Raw genomic sequence first — 21767 nt, forward strand, 5'->3', positions numbered from 1 at the left:
CCCACGGGGACTCTTACATGGGGCAGTGGCCCAAACAACATAAGAACAAAATATAAGCAACACAATACAATCACAATATAAAAAGATAAAACAATAATACAATATATCAATGTAAACAACAATAGAAGATAAAAATTTCATGTAAACACAAGAAACACTGGCTCCAAAAAGGGCTCCACGGCTAGAGGATCTGGGTGTATTCTTGCGTCTTGAGAGGCCGAGGGTTCTTCACTGTTTCGTAGACGGTCTTGAGGCCGTGGGCTTCACCCTGCCAAAGAAAGTAAACACGTCGTTAAGATTTAATACCTTTAAAATATACATATGCCACAGATTTAAAAGAAATTTGTCTCAAGAAGCTGCATCGTTGGTATATTACACCAAAAAAATTGGGGATAATGTATAAAAATGTAGATTAAAAACTGCTGGAAAATGCCAAAAGCAAGAAGGGACATATTATCATTTATGGTGGACTTGTGAAAAAACAGAGAAATATTGGAGAATAGTTCATAGTGAATGTAAAAAAAAATATTGCAGGTTGACTTCCCAATGAAATCAGAAATCTATTTGCTAGGAATGTTCGACTTCCAGCTCTTTAAGGATCCCAACAAAGATAAATTGTTCAATGTGTTGTCGAAGGCTTTCATGGCCGGGATCACAGGGTTGTTGTATGTCTTTTGGGCTGTGTGGCCATGTTCCAGAAGCATTCTCTCCTGACATTTCGCCCACATCAATGGCAGGCATCCTCAGAGGTTGTGAGGTGTGTTGTCGAAGGCTTTCATGGCCGGGATCACAGGGTTGTTGTATGTCTTTTGGGCTGTGTGGCCATGTTCCAGAAGCATTCTCCCCTGACGTTTCGCCCACATCCATGGCAGGCATCCTCAGAGGTTGTGAGGTGTGTTGTCGAAGGCTTACATGGCCGGGATCACAGGGTTGTTGTATGTCTTTCGGGCTGTGTGGCCATGTTCCAGAAGCATTCTCTCCTGACGTTTCGCCCACATCCATGGCAGGCATCCTCAGAGGCTGTGAGGTGTGTTGTCGAAGGCTTTCATGGCCGGGATCACAGGGTTGTTGTATGTCTTTCGGGCTGTGTGGCCATGTTCCAGAAGCATTCTCTCCTGACGTTTCGCCCACATCCATGGCAGGCATCCTCAGAGGTTGTGAGGTGTGTTGTCGAAGGCTTTCATGGCCGGGATCACAGGGTTGTTGTATGTCTTTCGGGCTGTGTGGCCATGTTCCAGAAGCATTCTCTCCTGACGTTTTTCCTTTTTGAGAACCAGGAAACCAAATGGCAGCAGACAGGGCTAAAACCAAGGGGAGGCTGCAAGGCTTGCAAAATAAAATTGCAGACAACAGGACCCAAATAAGACGGAGTTTGCAACCAAAAGAGCTGAAACCAAGTGGAAACTACAAGGCTCAGAAAACAAAATGGCGATAGATTCCAACAGGACAGAAAACCAGAACCTTCTCTTTGGCTCATTTATATAGGGGCTCTCACATACCAGAGGGTCATTGAGGTTTTATGGCTGGCCCGTCCAAGACACGCGCTGGTAGATTCCAACAGGTTTTATTGTACAGAATACTAGAACCTTCTCTTTGGCTCATTTATATAGGGGCTCTCACATACCAAAGGGTAATTGAGGTTTAATGGCTGGCCCGTCCGAGACACGCGCTGGTAGATTCCAACAGGTTTTATTGTACAGAATACCAGAACCTTCTCTTTGGCTCATTTATATAGGGGCTCTCACATGCCAGAGGGTCATTGAGGTTTTATGGCTGGCCCGTCCGAGACACGCGCTGGTAGATTCCAACAGGTTTTATTGTACAGAATACCAGAACCTTCTCTTTGGCTCATTTATATAGGGGCTCTCACATACCAGAGGGTCATTGAGGTTTTATGGCTGGCCCGTCCAAGACACGCGCTGGTAGATTCCAACAGGTTTTATTGTACAGAATACTAGAACCTTCTCTTTGGCTCATTTATATAGGGGCTCTCACATACCAAAGGGTAATTGAGGTTTAATGGCTGGCCCGTCCAAGACACGCGCTGGTAGATTCCAACAGGTTTTATTGTACAGAATACCAGAACCTTCTCTTTGGCTCATTTATATAGGGGCTCTCACATACCAGAGGGTCATTGAGGTTTTATGGCTGGCCCGTCCAAGACACGCGCTGGTAGATTCCAACAGGTTTTATTGTACAGAATACCAGAACCTTCTCTTTGGCTCATTTATATAGGGGCTCTCACATACCAGAGGGTCATTGAGGTTTAATGGCTGGCCTGTCCAAGACACGCGCTGGTAGATTCCAACAGCTTTTATTGTACAGAATATCAGAACCTTCTCTTTGGCTCATTTATTATATAGGGGCTCTCACATACCAGAGGGTCATTGAGGTTTTATGGCTGGCATTTGTTCTTTGTCAGCTGACCGGGGATGTCAAAGATTGGAGATCATGACAGGGATGTGCCGTTTGCACCGTGGTTTCGCAAAGGGATTTCTTCATCGGAAGGTTGTGCCTCCGGAAAAGCGGCCCCGGACTTCCCCTCAGAGCCTTTTGCACAAGGTTTTTGGAGCCGCAAAGGGGCCCGAAAGGCAAATGGTTGTGGCCTTATTTACAGCTGGAGTGGATGACTGCCATGCTGTCTACATGGGGCTGTCGTTGAAGACGGCTCGGAAACGGCCACTGGTGCCGCCAGGCTTTTAACTGGGAGGCTGTGGGGAGCACACAATGCCTCTACAAGGCCATGGTGGGTGTCCAAGTCGGCCTTTCTTTCCCCTCAAAATGGAACTTTATCGCGTACTTTCTCTTCACGCCTTTGTGGTTTCTGCGCCTCGTTTGCACTCTTTGTCATAGTTTGTGAAAAAGGCCACCCTTCCCCTAAATAACCCCCACCGCCTCCGTCCTGTCAGGAAAACCCCGAGTGTCAAAAGACTTGCCTCTGAGGATTTATTAATCTCCGAATAAACCGTTTTCTCGCCTTCGTCTCTCCTTCGCCTCCTTTTCTGCATCTTCTCATCGTCCGTTTGCAAAGGACTCTGGAACGAGAAGCCATGACAGGATGTTGACCACCAGATCTAAATCTGTGAGAAAGACTGACACCGTGAGAGGATAAATAGCCCCCTTGTAAAATAAAAATAAAACAACCCCAATTGTTTTAGAAGGGGAAAGCTTTTCAAAAGGCCACCTTATCGCCCCTTCAGCATTGAAAGTCAATGGGTTTCGAGCGGTTGCGCCATTTTCCCACAAAATGGCGGTTAGCAGACCTGAGACAAAATGGCCCCCGCAAAGATTTCGAAAACAAAATGGTGGCCGGTGGAACTAAACACAGAAGCTGAGGGCTATGGAACAAAATGGCTGCCAAGAGATTCCAACACAAAATGGAGGCTGCTGGGATTTTGAAAGAGACGGTGACAGCACGGCCTAACAAACAAAATGGAGGTTGCTGGGCCCAGAAAATGGCGGAAGAGCAATCTGAAACAAAATGGCAGTTGCTAGTAATAGGAAAGAAAACGGCAGTTGATAGGCCTCAGAAAGGAAATGTCTGCTGCAAGGCCGAAGAAATAAAATAGAAGCAGATAGGCCTTCTTTTCATTGTAATTTGGTTCTCTCATTTTATGCTTTTGATGAGTTTTTATGTAATGTATTGTTTTTATCATGTTGATTTTATTGTGTTTTATTTATTGTAATAGGTCTTAATTGCTGTATTTTTGTTTTGTTTTGTTTTGAGGCTTTTGTCCCATGTTAGCCACCCCGAGTCCCTGTCAGGAGAAGGTGGCGGGATAGAAAATAAAGTTAGTTAGTTACTATAGGCCTAGAAAATAAAAAGGCGGCTGACAGACCTAAAACAAAATGGAGGTTGGTCGCAATATGAAATAAGATGGCGGCTGATGGGTCTGAGAAAGAACATGGTTGCCACAAGGCCTCAGAAACAAAATAGAGGCGGCGAGGCCTAGAAAACGAAAAGAAAATGGTTGGCACATGGCCTCAGAAATGAAATAGCGGCTTCTAGGCCTAGAAAGCAAAATGGCGGCTGACAGGCCTCAGAAATGAAAGGGAAACGGCTAGGCCTAGGAAACAAAATGGCGGCTGACAGGCCTCAGAAATAAAATAGCGGTTTCTAGGCCTAGAAAGCAAAATGGCGGCTGACAGGCCTCAGAAACGAAAGGAAAATGGCTAGGCCTAGAAAGCAAAATGGCGGCTGACAGGCCTCAGAAACGAAATAGTGGTTTCTAGGCCTAGAAAGCAAAATGGCGGCTGACAGGCCTCAGAAACGAAAGGAAAATGGCTAGGCCTAGAAAGCAAAATGGCGGCTGACAGGCCTCAGAAACGAAATAGTGGTTTCTAGGCCTAGAAAGCAAAATGGCGGCTGACAGGCCTCAGAAATGAAATAGCGGTTTCTAGGCCTAGAAAGCAAAATGGCGGCTGACAGGCCTCAGAAATGAAAGGGAAACGACTAGGCCTAGGAAACAAAATGGCGGCTGACAGGCCTCAGATATGAAATAGAGGTTTCTAGGCCTAGAAAGCAAAATGGCGGCTGACAGGCCTCAGAAACGAAATAGTGGTTTCTAGGCCTAGAAAGCAAAATGGCGGCTGACAGGCCTCAGAAATGAAATAGCGGTTTCTAGGCCTAGAAAGCAAAATGGCGGCTGACAGGCCTCAGAAATGAAAGGGAAACGACTAGGCCTAGGAAACAAAATGGCGGCTGACAGGCCTCAGATATGAAATAGAGGTTTCTAGGCCTAGAAAGCAAAATGGCGGCTGACAGGCCTCAGAAACGAAATAGTGGTTTCTAGGCCTAGAAAGCAAAATGGCGGCTGACAGGCCTCAGAAATGAAATAGCGGTTTCTAGGCCTAGAAAGCAAAATGGCGGCTGACAGGCCTCAGAAATGAAAGGGAAACGACTAGGCCTAGGAAACAAAATGGCGGCTGACAGGCCTCAGAAACGAAATAGTGGTTTCTAGGCCTAGAAAGCAAAATGGCGGCTGACAGGCCTCAGAAATGAAATAGCGGTTTCTAGGCCTAGAAAGCAAAATGGCGGCTGACAGGCCTCAGAAATGAAAGGGAAACGACTAGGCCTAGGAAACAAAATGGCGGCTGACAGGCCTCAGATATGAAATAGAGGTTTCTAGGCCTAGAAAGCAAAATGGCGGCTGACAGGCCTCAGAAACGAAATAGTGGTTTCTAGGCCTAGAAAGCAAAATGGCGGCTGACAGGCCTCAGAAATGAAATAGCGGTTTCTAGGCCTAGAAAGCAAAATGGCGGCTGACAGGCCTCAGAAATGAAAGGGAAACGACTAGGCCTAGGAAACAAAATGGCGGCTGACAGGCCTCAGATATGAAATAGAGGTTTCTAGGCCTAGAAAGCAAAATGGCGGCTGACAGGCCTCAGAAATGAAAGGGAAACGACTAGGCCTAGGAAACAAAATGGCGGCTGACAGGCCTCAGAAACGAAATAGTGGTTTCTAGGCCTAGAAAGCAAAATGGCGGCTGACAGGCCTCAGAAATGAAATAGCGGTTTCTAGGCCTAGAAAGCAAAATGGCGGCTGACAGGCCTCAGAAATGAAAGGGAAACGACTAGGCCTAGGAAACAAAATGGCGGCTGACAGGCCTCAGATATGAAATAGAGGTTTCTAGGCCTAGAAAGCAAAATGGCGGCTGACAGGCCTCAGAAACGAAATAGTGGTTTCTAGGCCTAGAAAGCAAAATGGCGGCTGACAGGCCTCAGAAATGAAATAGCGGTTTCTAGGCCTAGAAAGCAAAATGGCGGCTGACAGGCCTCAGAAATGAAAGGGAAACGACTAGGCCTAGGAAACAAAATGGCGGCTGACAGGCCTCAGATATGAAATAGAGGTTTCTAGGCCTAGAAAGCAAAATGGCGGCTGACAGGCCTCAGATATGAAATAGAGGTTTCTAGGCCTAGAAAGCAAAATGGCGGCTGACAGGCCTCAGAAACGAAATAGTGGTTTCTAGGCCTAGAAAGCAAAATGGCGGCTGACAGGCCTCAGAAATGAAAGGGAAACGACTAGGCCTAGGAAACAAAATGGCGGCTGACAGGCCTCAGATATGAAATAGAGGTTTCTAGGCCTAGAAAGCAAAATGGCGGCTGACAGGCCTCAGAAACGAAATAGTGGTTTCTAGGCCTAGAAAGCAAAATGGCGGCTGACAGGCCTCAGAAATGAAAGGGAAACGACTAGGCCTAGGAAACAAAATGGCGGCTGACAGGCCTCAGATATGAAATAGAGGTTTCTAGGCCTAGAAAGCAAAATGGCGGCTGACAGGCCTCAGATATGAAATAGAGGTTTCTAGGCCTAGAAAGCAAAATGGCGGCTGACAGGCCTCAGAAACGAAATAGTGGTTTCTAGGCCTAGAAAGCAAAATGGCGGCTGACAGGCCTCAGAAATGAAAGGGAAACGACTAGGCCTAGGAAACAAAATGGCGGCTGACAGGCCTCAGATATGAAATAGAGGTTTCTAGGCCTAGGAAACAAAATGGCGGCTGACAGGCCTCAGATATGAAATAGAGGTTTCTAGGCCTAGAAAGCAAAATGGCGGCTGACAGGCCTCAGAAACGAAATAGTGGTTTCTAGGCCTAGAAAGCAAAATGGCGGCTGACAGGCCTCAGAAATGAAATAGCGGTTTCTAGGCCTAGAAAGCAAAATGGCGGCTGACAGGCCTCAGAAATGAAAGGGAAACGACTAGGCCTAGGAAACAAAATGGCGGCTGACAGGCCTCAGAAACGAAATAGAGGTTTCTAGGCCTAGAAAGCAAAATGGCGGCTGACAGGCCTCAAAAACGAAATAGCGGTTTCTAGGCCTAGGAAACAAAATGGCGGCTGACAGGCCTCAGAAACGAAATAGCGGTTTCTAGGCCTAGGAAACAAAATGGCGGCTGACAGGCCTCAAAAACGAAAGGGAAGCAGCTAGGCCTAGGAAACAAAATGGCGGCTGCAGACGAATAACGCAACTGAGGGGATTTTTCGGACTCCTGACCGTTTTGGGTGGATGTTCCACAGTCGTGTAGATGGTCTGTGAGGCTTGTTGTTTCTCTTTCTTTGGGCCGGTTCTCGGCCGAGAGCTCTGCACATCCCGGTCCTTGGGGAAAAGAGAAAACGGTAAGAGCCAACACCGTTCTTAGTGGTTTTATTTTATTGTTATTGTTATGACTATCCTGTTTGATTTTGGGGCATTTCCACACTGTTTTGTGTGTCTCTCCTCTTGGGTTTTTGCCCGGACTTGGAGTAACGTTGTGATTGTTTTCCTTATTATTATTTTAAAAAAATAATTATGTTTTGAGTTCTACCTTAATGACTACAAGTTGTAGGATTTTTAAATAGTAATTTGTATTGTTTAGTAATGTGTATTGTTTATAGTATCATGAGCGTCTTAGAGTCTTTGAGAGAATTATTATTATTATTATTGTTGTTATTATTATATATATGCTGGATTTCGTATCACAAAATCACAAGTCAAACACGTCCCAAGTGTCTAGGACTGTGTGATGTATTATTATTATTATTATTATTATTATTATTATTATTATTATTATTATTATTATTATTATGACACAAGATAGACATGCTGGATTTCGTATCACAAAGTCACCAGTCGAACACTTCCCAAGTGTCTAGGACTGTGTGACGTATTATTATTATTATTATTATTATTATTATTATTATTATTATTATTTTATTATGACACAAGATAGACATGCTGGATTTCGTATCACAAGTCAAACACTTCCCAAGTGTCTAGGACTGTGTGATGTATTATTATTATTATTATTATTATTATTATGACACAGCAAACAAGATAGATATGCTGGATTTCGTATCACAAAATCACAAGTCAAACACTTCCCAAGTGTCTAGGACTCTGTGATGTATTATTATTATTATTATTATTATTATTATTATTATTATGACACAGCAAACAAGATAGATATGCTGGATTTCGTATTACAAAATCACAAGTCGAACACTTCCCAAGCATTTAGGACTGTGTGATGTATTATTATTATTATTATTATTATTATTATTATTATTATTATTATTATTTTATGACACAGCAAACAAGATAGATATGCTGGATTTCGTATTAGAAAATCACAAGTCGAACACTTCCCAAGTGTCTAGGACTGTGTGATGTATTATTATTATTATTATTATTATTATTATTATTATTATTATTATTATTCTCCCCAAAGAAGACTCAAAGCGGCTTTGTATCTATTATTAGTATTAGAATGTATTAATATTATTTATTTATTTCTCCATTTGTTGCAATGTGTTTGATGCATCCTTTCATATATATTTCATATATATATATATTTCATATTTCCTCAGAAACTCACCTGGAAAACCTCTCCAACCTGGGCATAAATGCTCTTGCATTCTTCAGGTTCTGCAAAGAGAAATTGCAGAGGGACTCAATCCTGATCAGGTATTTATTATTATTACTATTATTATTATTGTTACTATTATTGGCTCTGCAAGCCAAAATCTGCAACCTTCTTCCTTGAGGATGCAGAATTCACCCAGACACAGGCACCATTTGTTCCGAAATAAATATTGAAAGGATATTGGCCGAGATTAATTATATTGATTAGTTCAGATCACAAGAATTAATGTAATCAATAGGTTTGATTTGAAAATCAGTTAATAAAAAGGAGGAGAATTAGGAAGCACGAAAAAAGCTTTATATTATTGTATTATAATGTAATACAATATTATACTAATTAATAATACAATATAATATTAATTATATATTATATATTAAATGTAATATTACTAATAATATTACCATATAATGATATAGTACAATATAGTAATTTAATGAATATATTGTGCTATGCTAATAATATATTGTATATACATATAATATTGATAATAATATTATAATGGATACAATATTATACTACTAATAATACAATATAATAATATTAATTATATATTATATATTAAATGTAATATTACTAATAATATTACCATATAATGATAAAGTACAATACAGTAATTTAATGAATATATTGTGCTAGGCTAATAATATATTGTATATACATATAATATTGATAATAATATTATAATGGAATACAATATTATACTACTAATAATACAATATAATAATATTAATTATATATTATATATTAAATGTAATATTACTAATAATATTACCATATAATGATATAGTACAATATAGTAATTTAATGAATATATTGTGCTATGCTAATAATATATTGTATATACATATAATATTGATAATAATATTATAATGGATACAATATTATACTACTAATAATACAATATAATAATATTAATTATATATTATATATTAAATGTAATATTACTAATAATATTACCATATAATGATATAGTACAATACAGTAATTTAATGAATATATTGTGCTAGGCTAATAATATATTGTATATACATATAATATTGATAATAATATTATAATGGAATACAATGTTATACTACTAATAATACAATATAATAATATTAATTATATATTATATATTAAATGTAATGTTACTAATAATATTACCATATAATGATATAGTACAATATAGTAATTTAATGCTTATATTGTGCTATGCTAATAATATATTGTATATACATTTGATATACATGATATATTGTATATACATTTGATTTGTAAACCGCTCTGAGTCCCCTTCGGGGTAAGAAGAGCGGGATATAAATGTAGTTATTGTAGTTATTGTTATAAAACAATAATTTATACATATATACTTATAATTGATAATATTATAATGTAATACAATAATATATTAATAATATTAATAATATAATAATATTAATTATATATTATATATTAAATGTAATATTACTAATAATATTACCATAAAATTAAATAGTACAATATATTATAAATGTAATGTTACTAATAATATTACCATATAATGATATAGTACAATATAGTAATTTAATGCTTATATTGTGCTATGCTAATAATATATTGATTTGTAAGCCGCTCTGAGTCCCCTTCGGGGTGAGATATAAATGTATATAAATGTAGTAAATAGTAAATAAATAAATAACCCAACAAAAAACAGAGCCATTTCTTCTAAAAATATATATATATTTTATTTATGAAAAATGCAAATATCCCGAAAACAATAATGTTCCAAAACAATTCACAAAACTCTTCTGGTCCCGAGGCTTTGGCAGAAGGGAGTTCTCAACCTGTTTACGCAAAATATAGATAAACGTCAAGGCAAATATATTCCCTCCAAAAAAGGGTTTGTATTTACATATAAAGCTGTTTACCTGCAGAATGCCCTTGAAGATGAGAGGCAGCTGCAAAGGGAACAAAAAGAAGAAGAAGAAATCAAAGTGAAACCCAAAGTGAAATCCAAAACAGGAGTGTATTTTTAGTCGGTTTTGGATTCTGCCTTGTTTTGCCCTGATTGTGATCTTCTTTGCAAAAGCAAACTTCACTAAGTGGACTCAAACTATTTTTTTTTAAATTGTACTAGCTGTGCCCGGCCACGCGTTGCTGTGGCGAAGTCTGGTGGTATGAGAAATAAATCTATATCTTATATTATCTGCTTAGAACTGGATTATATGAGACCCCTTCTACACAGCTGTATAAAATGCACACTGAAGTGGATTATATGGCAGTGCGGAGTCCAGATAATCCAGTGCAAAGCAGATAATATAAGATTATAAATGGGTTATATAGCTGTGTGGAAGGGCCTTGAGTCTACACTGACATATAATCCAGTTCAAATCAGATAATCTGTATTTTATAGGCAGTGTGAAAGAGGCCTAAGTGAGGCCCAGCTCTGCCTGTCCCCTGGGCTGAGTGGGTTGCTAGGAGACCAAGTGGGCGGAGCTTAGCCTTCTAACTGGCAGCCATTGGATAAAAACAATTATTGCTCTCCCTCTAATTAGGACTTTATTTTTCTTTTCTTTTTGTTGTATCAACCTAGAGGCATGGATGAGGGGTTGTGCTGCCAAGTTTAGTGTTTCTGGGATGTGTAGTTTTGTTATTTATTTATTATTATTATTTACAGTATTTATATCCCGCCCTTCTTTCTCACCCCGAAGGGGACTCAGGGCGGATTACAATGAACACATATATGGCAAACATTCAATGCCAACAGACAAACAACATACATTAGACAAACTCAGAGGCATTTTTAACATTTTTCCATCTTCACGATTCCGGCCACAGGGGGAGCTGTTGCTTCACCGTCCACTAGTGGCTGTACTTCCTCATTCCTTTCCTCGTGTTTTGCTGGCAGTTTTATGGTGTTGTAAATTAGCCTCCCGCATAAAGCGTCCCTAAATTTCCCTAATTGACAGGTGCAACTGTCTTTCGGGGCTGCATAGGTCAACAGCAAGCCGGGGCTATTAATGGTCGGAGGCTTAACCCAACCCGGGCTTCGAACTCATGACCTCTTGGTCAGTAGTGATTTATAGCAGCTGGTTACTAGGCCAAAATTTCATTACCTTTATATATATATAGATTATTCTACATCCCCAAGATATTTCGTAATATAAATGGAAGTATTCCTACAATTGAAATCCAGAATACAGCCCATTTCTGGCCTTTAGCATTTTAGGTAAGAAATGCTCAACCTATTTTTTAAAGGAACTTTTTTTTTGGGGGGGGGGGTTGTATTGTTTGATGGCACTTTTAATGCACATTTTGTTTAAAAGTCCTGGTTAATACTTTACCTTTTTTTCTTCGCCAAGCACAATAGAAAACGACTGCACAGACTACAATCACGATTAAAACAATGAGAATTGACACTCCTATAATGATGCGGCTATGGATTCTGTTTCCTGGAAAAAAGAGCAAAAAGGTATGTTATAAAATCAAATTACAAAAGACACTGTTGAAAATGCATGATAGTGATTTGCAGCTCATTTCTGTAATCCTAGGAAGCTTTTATTTATTTTATTTTAAATATTTTATTTTAAATAATGAATTTTTCATATTTCTTTGGCCAATTTTTCCCCCGCCCAAATCTTTCATTACGGAAGTCTTTGCAGAACCGTTAAAAGGAACAAAACCACATTGACCTTTTGTTTTCATTTTGAATTTTTCTTGTTTTGAAACCGCAAGAACCGAGAAACAAAAAAGAGAGAGGAAACAAAAGACTTTTAAGAGTCATGCCATCCTATCTCATGCAAAATTATCCTTTTCAGCATAAAAAGTTTCCACCAAAATTTCCTCCATTAGTGGATTTTTAAAAATAAATTCCCTCATTCATGGGGATTTCTGTAACTCTGCTTCCCCTCATATATTTTTTTTTTTAATTGCAGTGTTATTGCAGTATTAAAAAATACAACCCTTAAAGACCCGTTTTTAAATGCTCCTTAAAAACCCTAAAAGCAAACAAAGTAATTATAATATTAATAATACATATAATATAATTACAAATTTATTTATTTATTTATTTATTTATTTACAGTATTTATATTTATATAGTATTTATATTATATTATAATATAATATATTATTATATTATTATATTATAATAATATAATTATATTATAATAATATAATTATATTATTATAGAATAAGATATACCGTATATACTCGAGTATAAGCCGACCTGAATATAAGCCGAGGCACCTAATTTTACTACAAAAAAACTGGGAAAACATTGACTCCAGTATAAGCCGAGTGTGGTAAATTTCAGGAATAAAAATAGATACCAATAAAATTACATTAATTGAGGCATCAGTAGGTTCAATGTTTTTGAATATTTACATCAAGCTCTAATTTAAGATAAGACTGTCCGACTCTGATCAAATCATTATTCTCATCTTCTTCAATGTCAATGTGCTTATGTATCCTTTTAATAATAATAGAGTAAAATAATACACGTAATAATAATAATAATAATAATAATAATAATAATAATAATAATAATAATAAATACAGGAAATAATACATTTAATAATAAATAGAGTAAAATAATAAATGCAATAATAATAATGATCAAAGTGAAATAATAAATGTATTATTAATATTAATAAAAATAGAGTAAAATAAATGTAATAGTATCAACAATAATAGAGAAAAATAATAAATGTAATAATACCAATAATAATAGAGAAAAATAATAAATGTATCATATCTTCTCGAGTATAAGCTGACCCAAATATAAGCCAACCAGGACCCTCACCCGAGTATAAGCCGAGGGGGGTTTTTTCAGTCTTAAAAAGAGGGCTGAAAAACTAGGCTTATACTCGAGTATATACAGTAATATAAAATAATAAAAATAATACAAAAATGTACATTATTTATATATTATATGATTTTTTTTCCATGTCAGGAGTGACTTGAGAAGTTGCAAGTTGCTTGTGGTGTGAGAGAATTGGCCGTCTGCAAGGACGTTGCCCAGGGGGTGCCCGGATGTTTTATGTTCCTAATTAGAGGGAGAAGAAGAATTGTTTTTATCCAATTGCTGCCAGTTAGAAGGCTAAGCTCCACCCACTTGGTCTCCTAGCAACCCACTCAGCCCAGGGGACAGGCAGAGTTAGGCCTCACTTAGGCCTCTTCCCCACTGCCTATAAAATACAGATTATCAGATTTTAACTGGATTATATGGCAGTGTAGACTCAAGGCCCTTCCACACAGCTATATAACCCATTTATAATGTACTTAATGTAAGGTAAAACCTTGACCCTTGACCTTAACTACCACCAATTCCTCAAGACTTTATTTCCCAAAACACCAGACTTCGCCACAGCAACACGCGGCCGGGCACAGCTAGTACTATATAAAGATGTTATATAATAAATTATATTAATCATAATATACAAATATAATTCTATTGCTATCTGATAATAATAATATAGCCATAGAATTATAGTTACAAATGAATTTTAGAATATAGTTTAACACTGAACGGAAAAAAGCTTGATGTGTGGCTTTGTTTTTGACATGTATATGATTAAAACGCAGGATGTGGTAAACCTGAAAATAGCAGGGGGTGGGTGGGACCGCCTATATTTAAAAGTAACATTGACACATAAAATATTATAAAGTTGAGCTCTATTGGATGATCCTTTAAAAATAATGCATTTATTCCCAAATGGAGTTGAAATGGCAGAAAGCTCATGCCTTTCCGGCCTCCACTCCCTTGAAGTCTGATCCGATTCTAGGATTCTGCAATGTTATTCGGGTTGAATTCTTTGAACAGTGCTTTTATCTCTCTGACATTCTGTAAAGGACAAGATAACATGGCAGATGCCATCTTGTCATGATCTCCAATCTTTGACATCTCTGGGTCGGCTGACAAAGAACAGATGCCAGCCATAAAACCTCAATGACCCTCTGGTATGCGAGAGCCCCTATATAAATGGGCCAAAGAGAAGGTTCTGGCATTCTGTACAATAAAACCTGTTATGTCATGATCTCCAATCTTTGACATCTCCGGTCAGCTGACAAAGAACAGATGCCAGCCATAAAACCTCAATGACCCTCTGGTATGCGAGAGCCTCTATATAAATGGGCCAAAGAGAAGGTTCTGGTATTCTGTACAATAAAACCTGTTATGTCATGATCTCCAATCTTTGACATCTCTGGTCGGCTGACAAAGAACAGATGCCAGCCATAAAACCTCAATGACCCTCTGGTATGCGAGAGCCTCTATATAAATGGGCCAAAGAGAAGGTTCTGGCATTCTGTACAATAAAACCTGTTATGTCATGATCTCCAATCTTTGACATCTCCAGTCGGCTGACAAAGAACAGATGCCAGCCATAAAACCTCAATGACCCTCTGGTATGCAAGAGCCCCTATATAAGTGGGCCAAAGAGAAGGTTCTGGTATTCGGTACAAGAAAAATCTGTTGGAACCTACTAGTGTGTGACTTGGTGCTTTTTCTGCTGGAAGACTGACCCACAGCACAACTGGGAGAAGAGAACCCGACACATCTTCATGCTTCCTCTTTGTTTCCCCGAAGCCAACCGGATGGACATCTCTTGGGAGGGTTTTCGTTAGAGGACCGAATGGTCTAGACTACCTTTAGGGACCCCCCACTTCCAGAACATTGTATTAATGGACTTCCTTGGAAGCAGTTGGGCTTCCCTTTGAAGAGAGGCTGGATGGACATCTTTCAAGAGAGCTTTCATTATATAGTTGGTCTAGATTACCTTTGGGGGGTCCTTCCAACTACGAGAGGGTTATAGAGTCCCTTTGGAAGCAGGTGACAGACTCGGATGGACATCTTTCAGGAGGGTTTCCGTTATATAAACAAACTAGCTTTGCCTGGCCACGTGTTGCTGTGGCTTATGGGAATCCTTTGTTGGCCAGGTGGAATAGCAGTGAATAGCCTTGCAGTCTCAAAGCCTGGCCGTTTTCTGGAGTAGCTGCAGCTTTTTGTTGTATGAACGTAGAGGCATGGATGAGGGGTTGTGCTGCCAAGTTTAGTGTTTCTGGGATGTGTAGTTTTGTTGTTTTGTCCTAGGCCGAAACGTCACTACCCTTTTATATATATAGATAGATCGTAATATTGCAATACAATATAATACTAATAATACAATATATACGTGTATATTACTAATAATATTGCAGTGTAGTGGTATAGTAAAATATAGTATTATATGATACTTATATTGTGCTATGCTAATAAAATAATATATTGTATGTACATATAATATTGCCTAGCTTTGCCCGGCCACGCGTTGCTGTGGATGATGGGAATCCTTTGTTGGCCAGGTGGAATAGCAGTGAATAGCCTTGCAGTCTCAAAGCCTGGCCGTTTTCTGGAGTAGCTGGAGCTGTTTGTTGTATGAACGTAGAGGCATGGATGAGGGGTTGTGCTGCCAAGTTTAGTGTTTCTGGGATGTGTAGTTTTGTTGTTTTGTCCTAAGCCGAAACGTCACTACCCTTTTATATATATAGATGACCTTTTGGGGAGGGCACTTCTAATTATTCCTCTGGAGGCGTTTCACCACTGGCTGGACAGATGGGCATCTGTCAGGATGGCTTCGACGGGACTAGATGGCCTTTGGGGGCCCTCTCCAATGGCACGATCCAATCCAAACACCAGAATGACAGACTGAAATGACACGAGGGCACTCACCGTTCTGCAACCGAGGCTCTATTGTGGCTGCCGTTGTGCGAGGCTCTGATGGGAGGCAGGGAAGAAAGGCAGAGCCGGAAGAAACAGATCAGGGCAAAGGCTTCCTCAAAAGCACAGACAACACAGAGACGCAGGGACTGCACTAGTGCAACCTCGATTTGTGCATCTTTTCACCCATTTGCTTGAATGGCAGTAAAAGTATGACTATCAAGTAGCAGTTGCTGTGAGAGACAGAGCTCTGTTCTCCTGATTCAGACTGTTCCAAAGCTCTAGTGCAAGAAGGGATTGTGATCAGGCTCTGTGTCTGTCACACCAGAGACCCTTGTGCGACTCAGAAGGCAACATTTATTGTTATGTTCCCTAATAATAATAATAATAGTAATAATAATAATAATAATAATAAATCACACAGTCCTAGACACTTGGGAAGTGTTCGACTTGTGATTTTGTGATACAAAATCCAGCATAACTATCTTGTTTGCTGTGTCAACAGGGAAAGGCATATTATTATTATTATTATTATTAGCCCTTGCTTGTGTCTATTGCCCCTTGTGCAACAGATAAGAGCACATTTATTATTATTATTAGGCCCTTTCACAACAGATTCTGTTTTAACAGGGAAAGGCTTATTATTATTATTATTATTATTATTATTATTATTATTATTATTATTATTATTATTATTATTCCCTTGCTTGTGTCAGTTGCACCAGAGACCCTTGTGTGACAGAGAAGTGGAGATTTATTATTGGTATTATTATTATTATTATTATTATTATTATTATTATTATTATGCCCTTGCTTGTGTCAGTTGCACCAGAGACCCTTGTGCAACAGAGAAGTGGACATTTATTATTGTTATTGTTGTTGTTGTTATTATTATTATTATTATTACTATTATGCCCTTGCTTGTGTCAGTTGCACCAGAGACCCTTGTGCGACAGAGAAGTGGAGATTTATTATTATTATTATTATTATTATTATTATTATTATTATTATTATTATTATTAGCCCTTGCTTGTGTCTGTTATTATTCATCATCAGTCATAATAATAACCTACTTCATCTCAGTCAATGGGAGAATGGTGCTCTGTCGCTCGCAGCAGCTGCTGGATTGCAAAGCAGGATCGACTCTCCTGAACACGAAATTGATACAGAATTCCTCCCCGTATCGTATTTTTGTGTAACTTACCGCAGAGGTCCCTCAAAGGCCGTGCTGTGGAGGCCGTGCTGACGGGGTTCCTGGCCACGCAGGAGATGTTTGGGTCCTCCTCCCCGCCTCCATCTTGGACATCCAGGGTCCTTCCCGAATGTTCCTGGTTTCCATCGGCAGTCATATTAAACAGGACGCCTTCCTCCGACTCTCTCGCCGAGCAGTTCAGCCGCCAAGTCTCATTTCCTATTGCTTTGCAGTGGATTTGCAAGTCGGAATCGGACAATTTCCCTGGAAGAACATTCAAAAGAGAGTCAGTGAGGTGAAGCACCGGGACCTGAAGGCTCGGCATGGAGGCAGGCAAATAATCCTATTACGTATCCGATGGCCTTTTGTTACCAGGTGAGAGTATAGCGGAATCAGTAGCGTCCAGTTAACACCATGTGCAAAGAACTCACACCAGGCAGAGGAACTGAAAAGAACAAAGGAACTTTACTCTTGCTTGTTGAGTTGAAATATAAAACAGTTCTGCAATCGTACAATGTCCATGTAGTTGCATAAGACCAATAACTAATCAATCAGCATCAATATAGACAGCATAGCATATTCAAAACTACTACTTGACCATAGCTAGAGAGCCCTGTCTTTTTTCTGTGCTCTCCCTCCAAGCTCAAATTCCAACTGACAATCCCAGCCACCTGCCATCAAACCGATACATTGTTTTAGGCATGGCTTCTCTCTCTGCAAAAAGTCAGCTCCCTTTTTGCAGAGCTCTTTCTTTGCAAGAATCTTTTAAGGGATTTCTTTTACACACACACACACACACACACACACACACATTAGCATTTTGGCGCAATACCTTTAAGAAGACAAAGGAGCCCCGTGAAAAAGGCAAGGGAGGCAATACCGTCAGAGTATTTGCAGCGCAGCAGTAGTTGGATGGAATCCGTGGAACGCAGAACGAAGAGACACCCAGAGATGTTGGTGAAACTATATACAAAGTTGTACTGTGGGCAGTAATAATCAAGACAAACAGACTTGCAGACGAACACAGGACTTGACTCTCACTCTAGGCAGACAGAACTCAACTGAACTGAACTTGTGTCTGGATACTCCTTAGTTCCAGCCACACATCAAGGACATCACAGCTTCTTGGCAATGAACTCTTTCCACACTATGGTACATTCTGGATGATGCAATCAGTATGCAATACAGGCAAAGACACAAATTTCATTTAAACACTGTGTGCAGTAATAATCAAGACAAACAGACTTGCAGACAAAAGATGAACACAGGACTTGACTCTCACTCTAGGCAGACAGAACTCAACTGAATTGACGCAATCGTTATGCACAAAAACTTGTGTCTGGATACTCCCTAGTTCCAGCCACACATCAAGGTCATCACAGCTTCTTGGCAATTAACTCTTTCCACGTTATGGTACATTTTGGATGATGCAATCAGTTGCAATACAAGCATGGCACAAATTGCATTTAAACACGCTCAATACATAAATCCCACATTAACTCTAGGCAGACAGAACTCAACTGAATTGACGCAATCGTTATGCACAAAAACTTGTGTCTGGATACTCCCTAGTTCCAGCCACACATCAAGGTCATCACAGCTTCTTGGCAATTAACTCTTTCCACGTTATGGTACATTTTGGATGATGCAATCAGTTGCAATACAAGCATGGCACAAATTGCATTTAAACACGCTCAATACATAAATCCCACATTAACTCTAGGCAGACAGAACTCAACTGAATTGACGCAATCGTTATGCACAAAAACTTGTGTCTGGATACTCCCTAGTTCCAGCCACACATCAAGGTCATCACAGCTTCTTGGCAATTAACTCTTTCCACACTATGGTACATTCTGGATGATGCAATCAGTATGCAATACAGGCAAGACACAAATTTCATTTAAACACTGTGTGCAGTAATAATCAAGACAAACAGACTTGCAGACAAAAGATGAACACAGGACTTGACTCTCACTCTAGGCAGACAGAACTCAACTCAACTGACGGCAAGCCCCAACCCTTTCAGTTTTAGAAAAGCCTTAAAAACATGGCTATGTGCCCAGGCTTTTAACAAATAAATGACAAAGATGACCCAGACTGTTATATGGATAAAGTAGGAGGATATTGGACGAACAGATTTTAAGCATATGTTTTATGTTTTATATTTTATACTGTATTTAATTGGTTGTAATATATTTTTATATGTTGTTCTTTTTAATGATGTGTCGGCATCGAATTGTTGCCAATTGTACGCTGCCCTGAGTCCCTTCGGGTGAGAAGGGCGGGATAGAAATATTGGAAATAAAATAAAATAATAAATAAACTGACGCAACTTGTGTCTGGATACTCCCCAGTTCCAGCCACACATCAAGGACATCACAGCTTCTTGGCAATGAACTCTTTCCACACTATGGTACATTCTGGATGATGCAATCAGTATGCAATACAGGCAAGACACAAATTTCATTTAAACACCATCAATACACAAATCCCACATTAACAAATACTTACTGAAGACCTGAAGATTGAAGAACAGATTTAATGGTTCATCCTTTTGAGGGATTGGGATCTCAGCTCTGAATGTGGCAGAATCCTCTTGTGTCAGATGGAAGATTTTTATCCTCTTGCAGTCTTCCGAGACGTCCAGTCGCTCTTCGAAGCTTGTGAAGAATATCTCAGTTACAGCACAGTAGTTCTTTTCCAGCTTCAAAATGGCAACATTATTAAAATTCTGTTTTTTCTTCCTTTGCAAAGTAATGGATTTAAATGGTTCAGAAAAATTCAACTGGAACGTGACAGATTCCCCAATAATCCCGGCCACGTTTTCTGCTTTTCTTTCTTCTTCTTCTTCCCCGAAGGATCCTATAAGTTCAGGAAGAACAGACAGAATGATTTCAGGGAATGGACACCCGTTAAAAAGACCCACTTTCAAAGTAATAATAATAATAATAATAATAATAATAATAATAATAATAATAATAATACTTTATTTATATACCGCCCTATCTCCCGGATGGGACTCATGGCGGTTTACAGTCATAAAAGCAACACAAACATTACATCAAGTAAAGACCCATTTGGGAATCCCACACACACTCAGAGCCCGTATTGGCCTGTACACTAAAAACAATCCACACTCAGGCATACACACCAATAAGAAGTTGCGCATAAAAAGGAAAGTCTCGTTAAGAGTTACCAATCTCAAGAATCAAATGTGCAAAACGTCAGGTAGAAAATGCCGTGTGAGTTAGGAATGCACTACATGTACCTTTAGTATGTGGAAAAAATACAGTTCTGATGGACATGTATTCACAGCACAGTCCTCAAAAAGGTTAAGCGAGCAGAGTGGAGTCATTTCCGGGAGGGGAAATGGGAGTGGAATTCCTTTTTAGCACTTTTGACCCAGTTCCTTTGGATCCAATCCAATCCAAGATTTTATCATTATATTTTTGTATGTGATTTTTTTATGACTCGTTTTTATTGTTGTTTGATCTGTTTTATTGCTTTGTTTTTATATTGTTGACGTCTGGGCTTGGCCCCATGTAAGCCGCCCTGAGTCCCTTCGGGGAGATGGGGCGGGGTATAAGAATAAAATTATTATTATTATTATTATTATTATTATTATTTTATTATGACACACCAAACAAGATAGACATGCTGGATTTCGTATCACAAAGTCACAAGTCGACACTTCCCAAGCGTCTTGGACTGTGTGATGTATTATTATTGTTATTATTATTATTATTATTATTATTATTATTATTATTATTATTATTATTTTATGATGACACAAGATAGATATGCTGGATTTCGTATCACAAAGTCACAAGTCGAACACTTCCCACAGTCTAGGACTGTGTGATGTATTATTATTATTGTTGTTGTTGTTATTATTATTATTATTATTATTATGACACAAGATAGACATGCTCGATTTCGTATCACAAAGTCACAAGTCGACACTTCCCAAGCGTCTAGGACTGTGTGATGTATTATTATTGTTATTATTATTATTATTATTATTATTATTATTATTATTATTATTATTATGACACAAGATAGACATGCTGGATTTCGTATCACAAAGTCACAAGTTGAACACTTCCCAAGTGTCTAGGACTGTGTGATGTATTATTATTGTTGTTGTTATTATTATTATTATTATTATTATTATGACACAAGATAGACATGCTGGATTTCGTATCACAAAGTCACAAGTTGAACACTTCCCAAGTGTCTAGGACTGTGTGATGTATTATTATTGTTGTTGTTATTATTATTATTATTATTATTATTATGACACAAGATAGACATGCTGGATTTCGTATCACAAAGTCACAAGTTGAACACTTCCCAAGTGTCTAGGACTGTGTGATGTATTATTATTGTTGTTGTTATTATTATTATTATTATTATTATTATTATTATTATTATTATTATTATTATGACACAAGATAGACATGCTGGATTTCATGTCACGTTGAGCTTGGATAAGTGAGCCTCTCCTGTGTGATTATTG

General features: G+C 38.7%; 1 protein-coding gene and 1 long non-coding RNA gene across 3 annotated transcripts in view; one reads left to right on the forward strand and one right to left on the reverse strand.

Moving 5' to 3' along the window:
* Window positions 1-21767, reverse strand: part of LOC103282863 (SLAM family member 7) — a 26958-nt gene continuing 5191 nt past the window's right edge. Inside the window, exons 2-10 of one of the 2 annotated variants that reach the window (XM_062965443.1) lie at window positions 19760-20110; window positions 17258-17509; window positions 16066-16110; window positions 11698-11805; window positions 10282-10311; window positions 8348-8397; window positions 6988-7089; window positions 2937-3035; window positions 1-268 (exon numbers count right to left, since the gene is read on the reverse strand). In XM_062965443.1, the coding sequence (XP_062821513.1) occupies window positions 182-268; window positions 2937-3035; window positions 6988-7089; window positions 8348-8397; window positions 10282-10311; window positions 11698-11805; window positions 16066-16110; window positions 17258-17509; window positions 19760-20110 (1124 nt within the window). In that variant the 3' untranslated portion in view covers window positions 1-181. The remainder of the gene's footprint in view (window positions 269-2936; window positions 3036-6987; window positions 7090-8347; window positions 8398-10281; window positions 10312-11697; window positions 11806-16065; window positions 16111-17257; window positions 17510-19759; window positions 20111-21767) is intronic. The other variant, XM_062965444.1, reaches the window with a different exon arrangement.
* Window positions 6974-21767, forward strand: part of LOC134294424 (uncharacterized) — a 27155-nt gene continuing 12361 nt past the window's right edge. Inside the window, exons 1-3 of the long non-coding RNA XR_010001333.1 lie at window positions 6974-7109; window positions 8340-8436; window positions 11716-11825. This is a non-coding gene — a long non-coding RNA (uncharacterized LOC134294424). The remainder of the gene's footprint in view (window positions 7110-8339; window positions 8437-11715; window positions 11826-21767) is intronic.

This window comes from Anolis carolinensis, unplaced genomic scaffold, assembly GCF_035594765.1.
Source record: "Anolis carolinensis isolate JA03-04 unplaced genomic scaffold, rAnoCar3.1.pri scaffold_14, whole genome shotgun sequence".
Classification (NCBI taxonomy): Eukaryota; Metazoa; Chordata; class Lepidosauria; order Squamata; family Dactyloidae; genus Anolis; species Anolis carolinensis.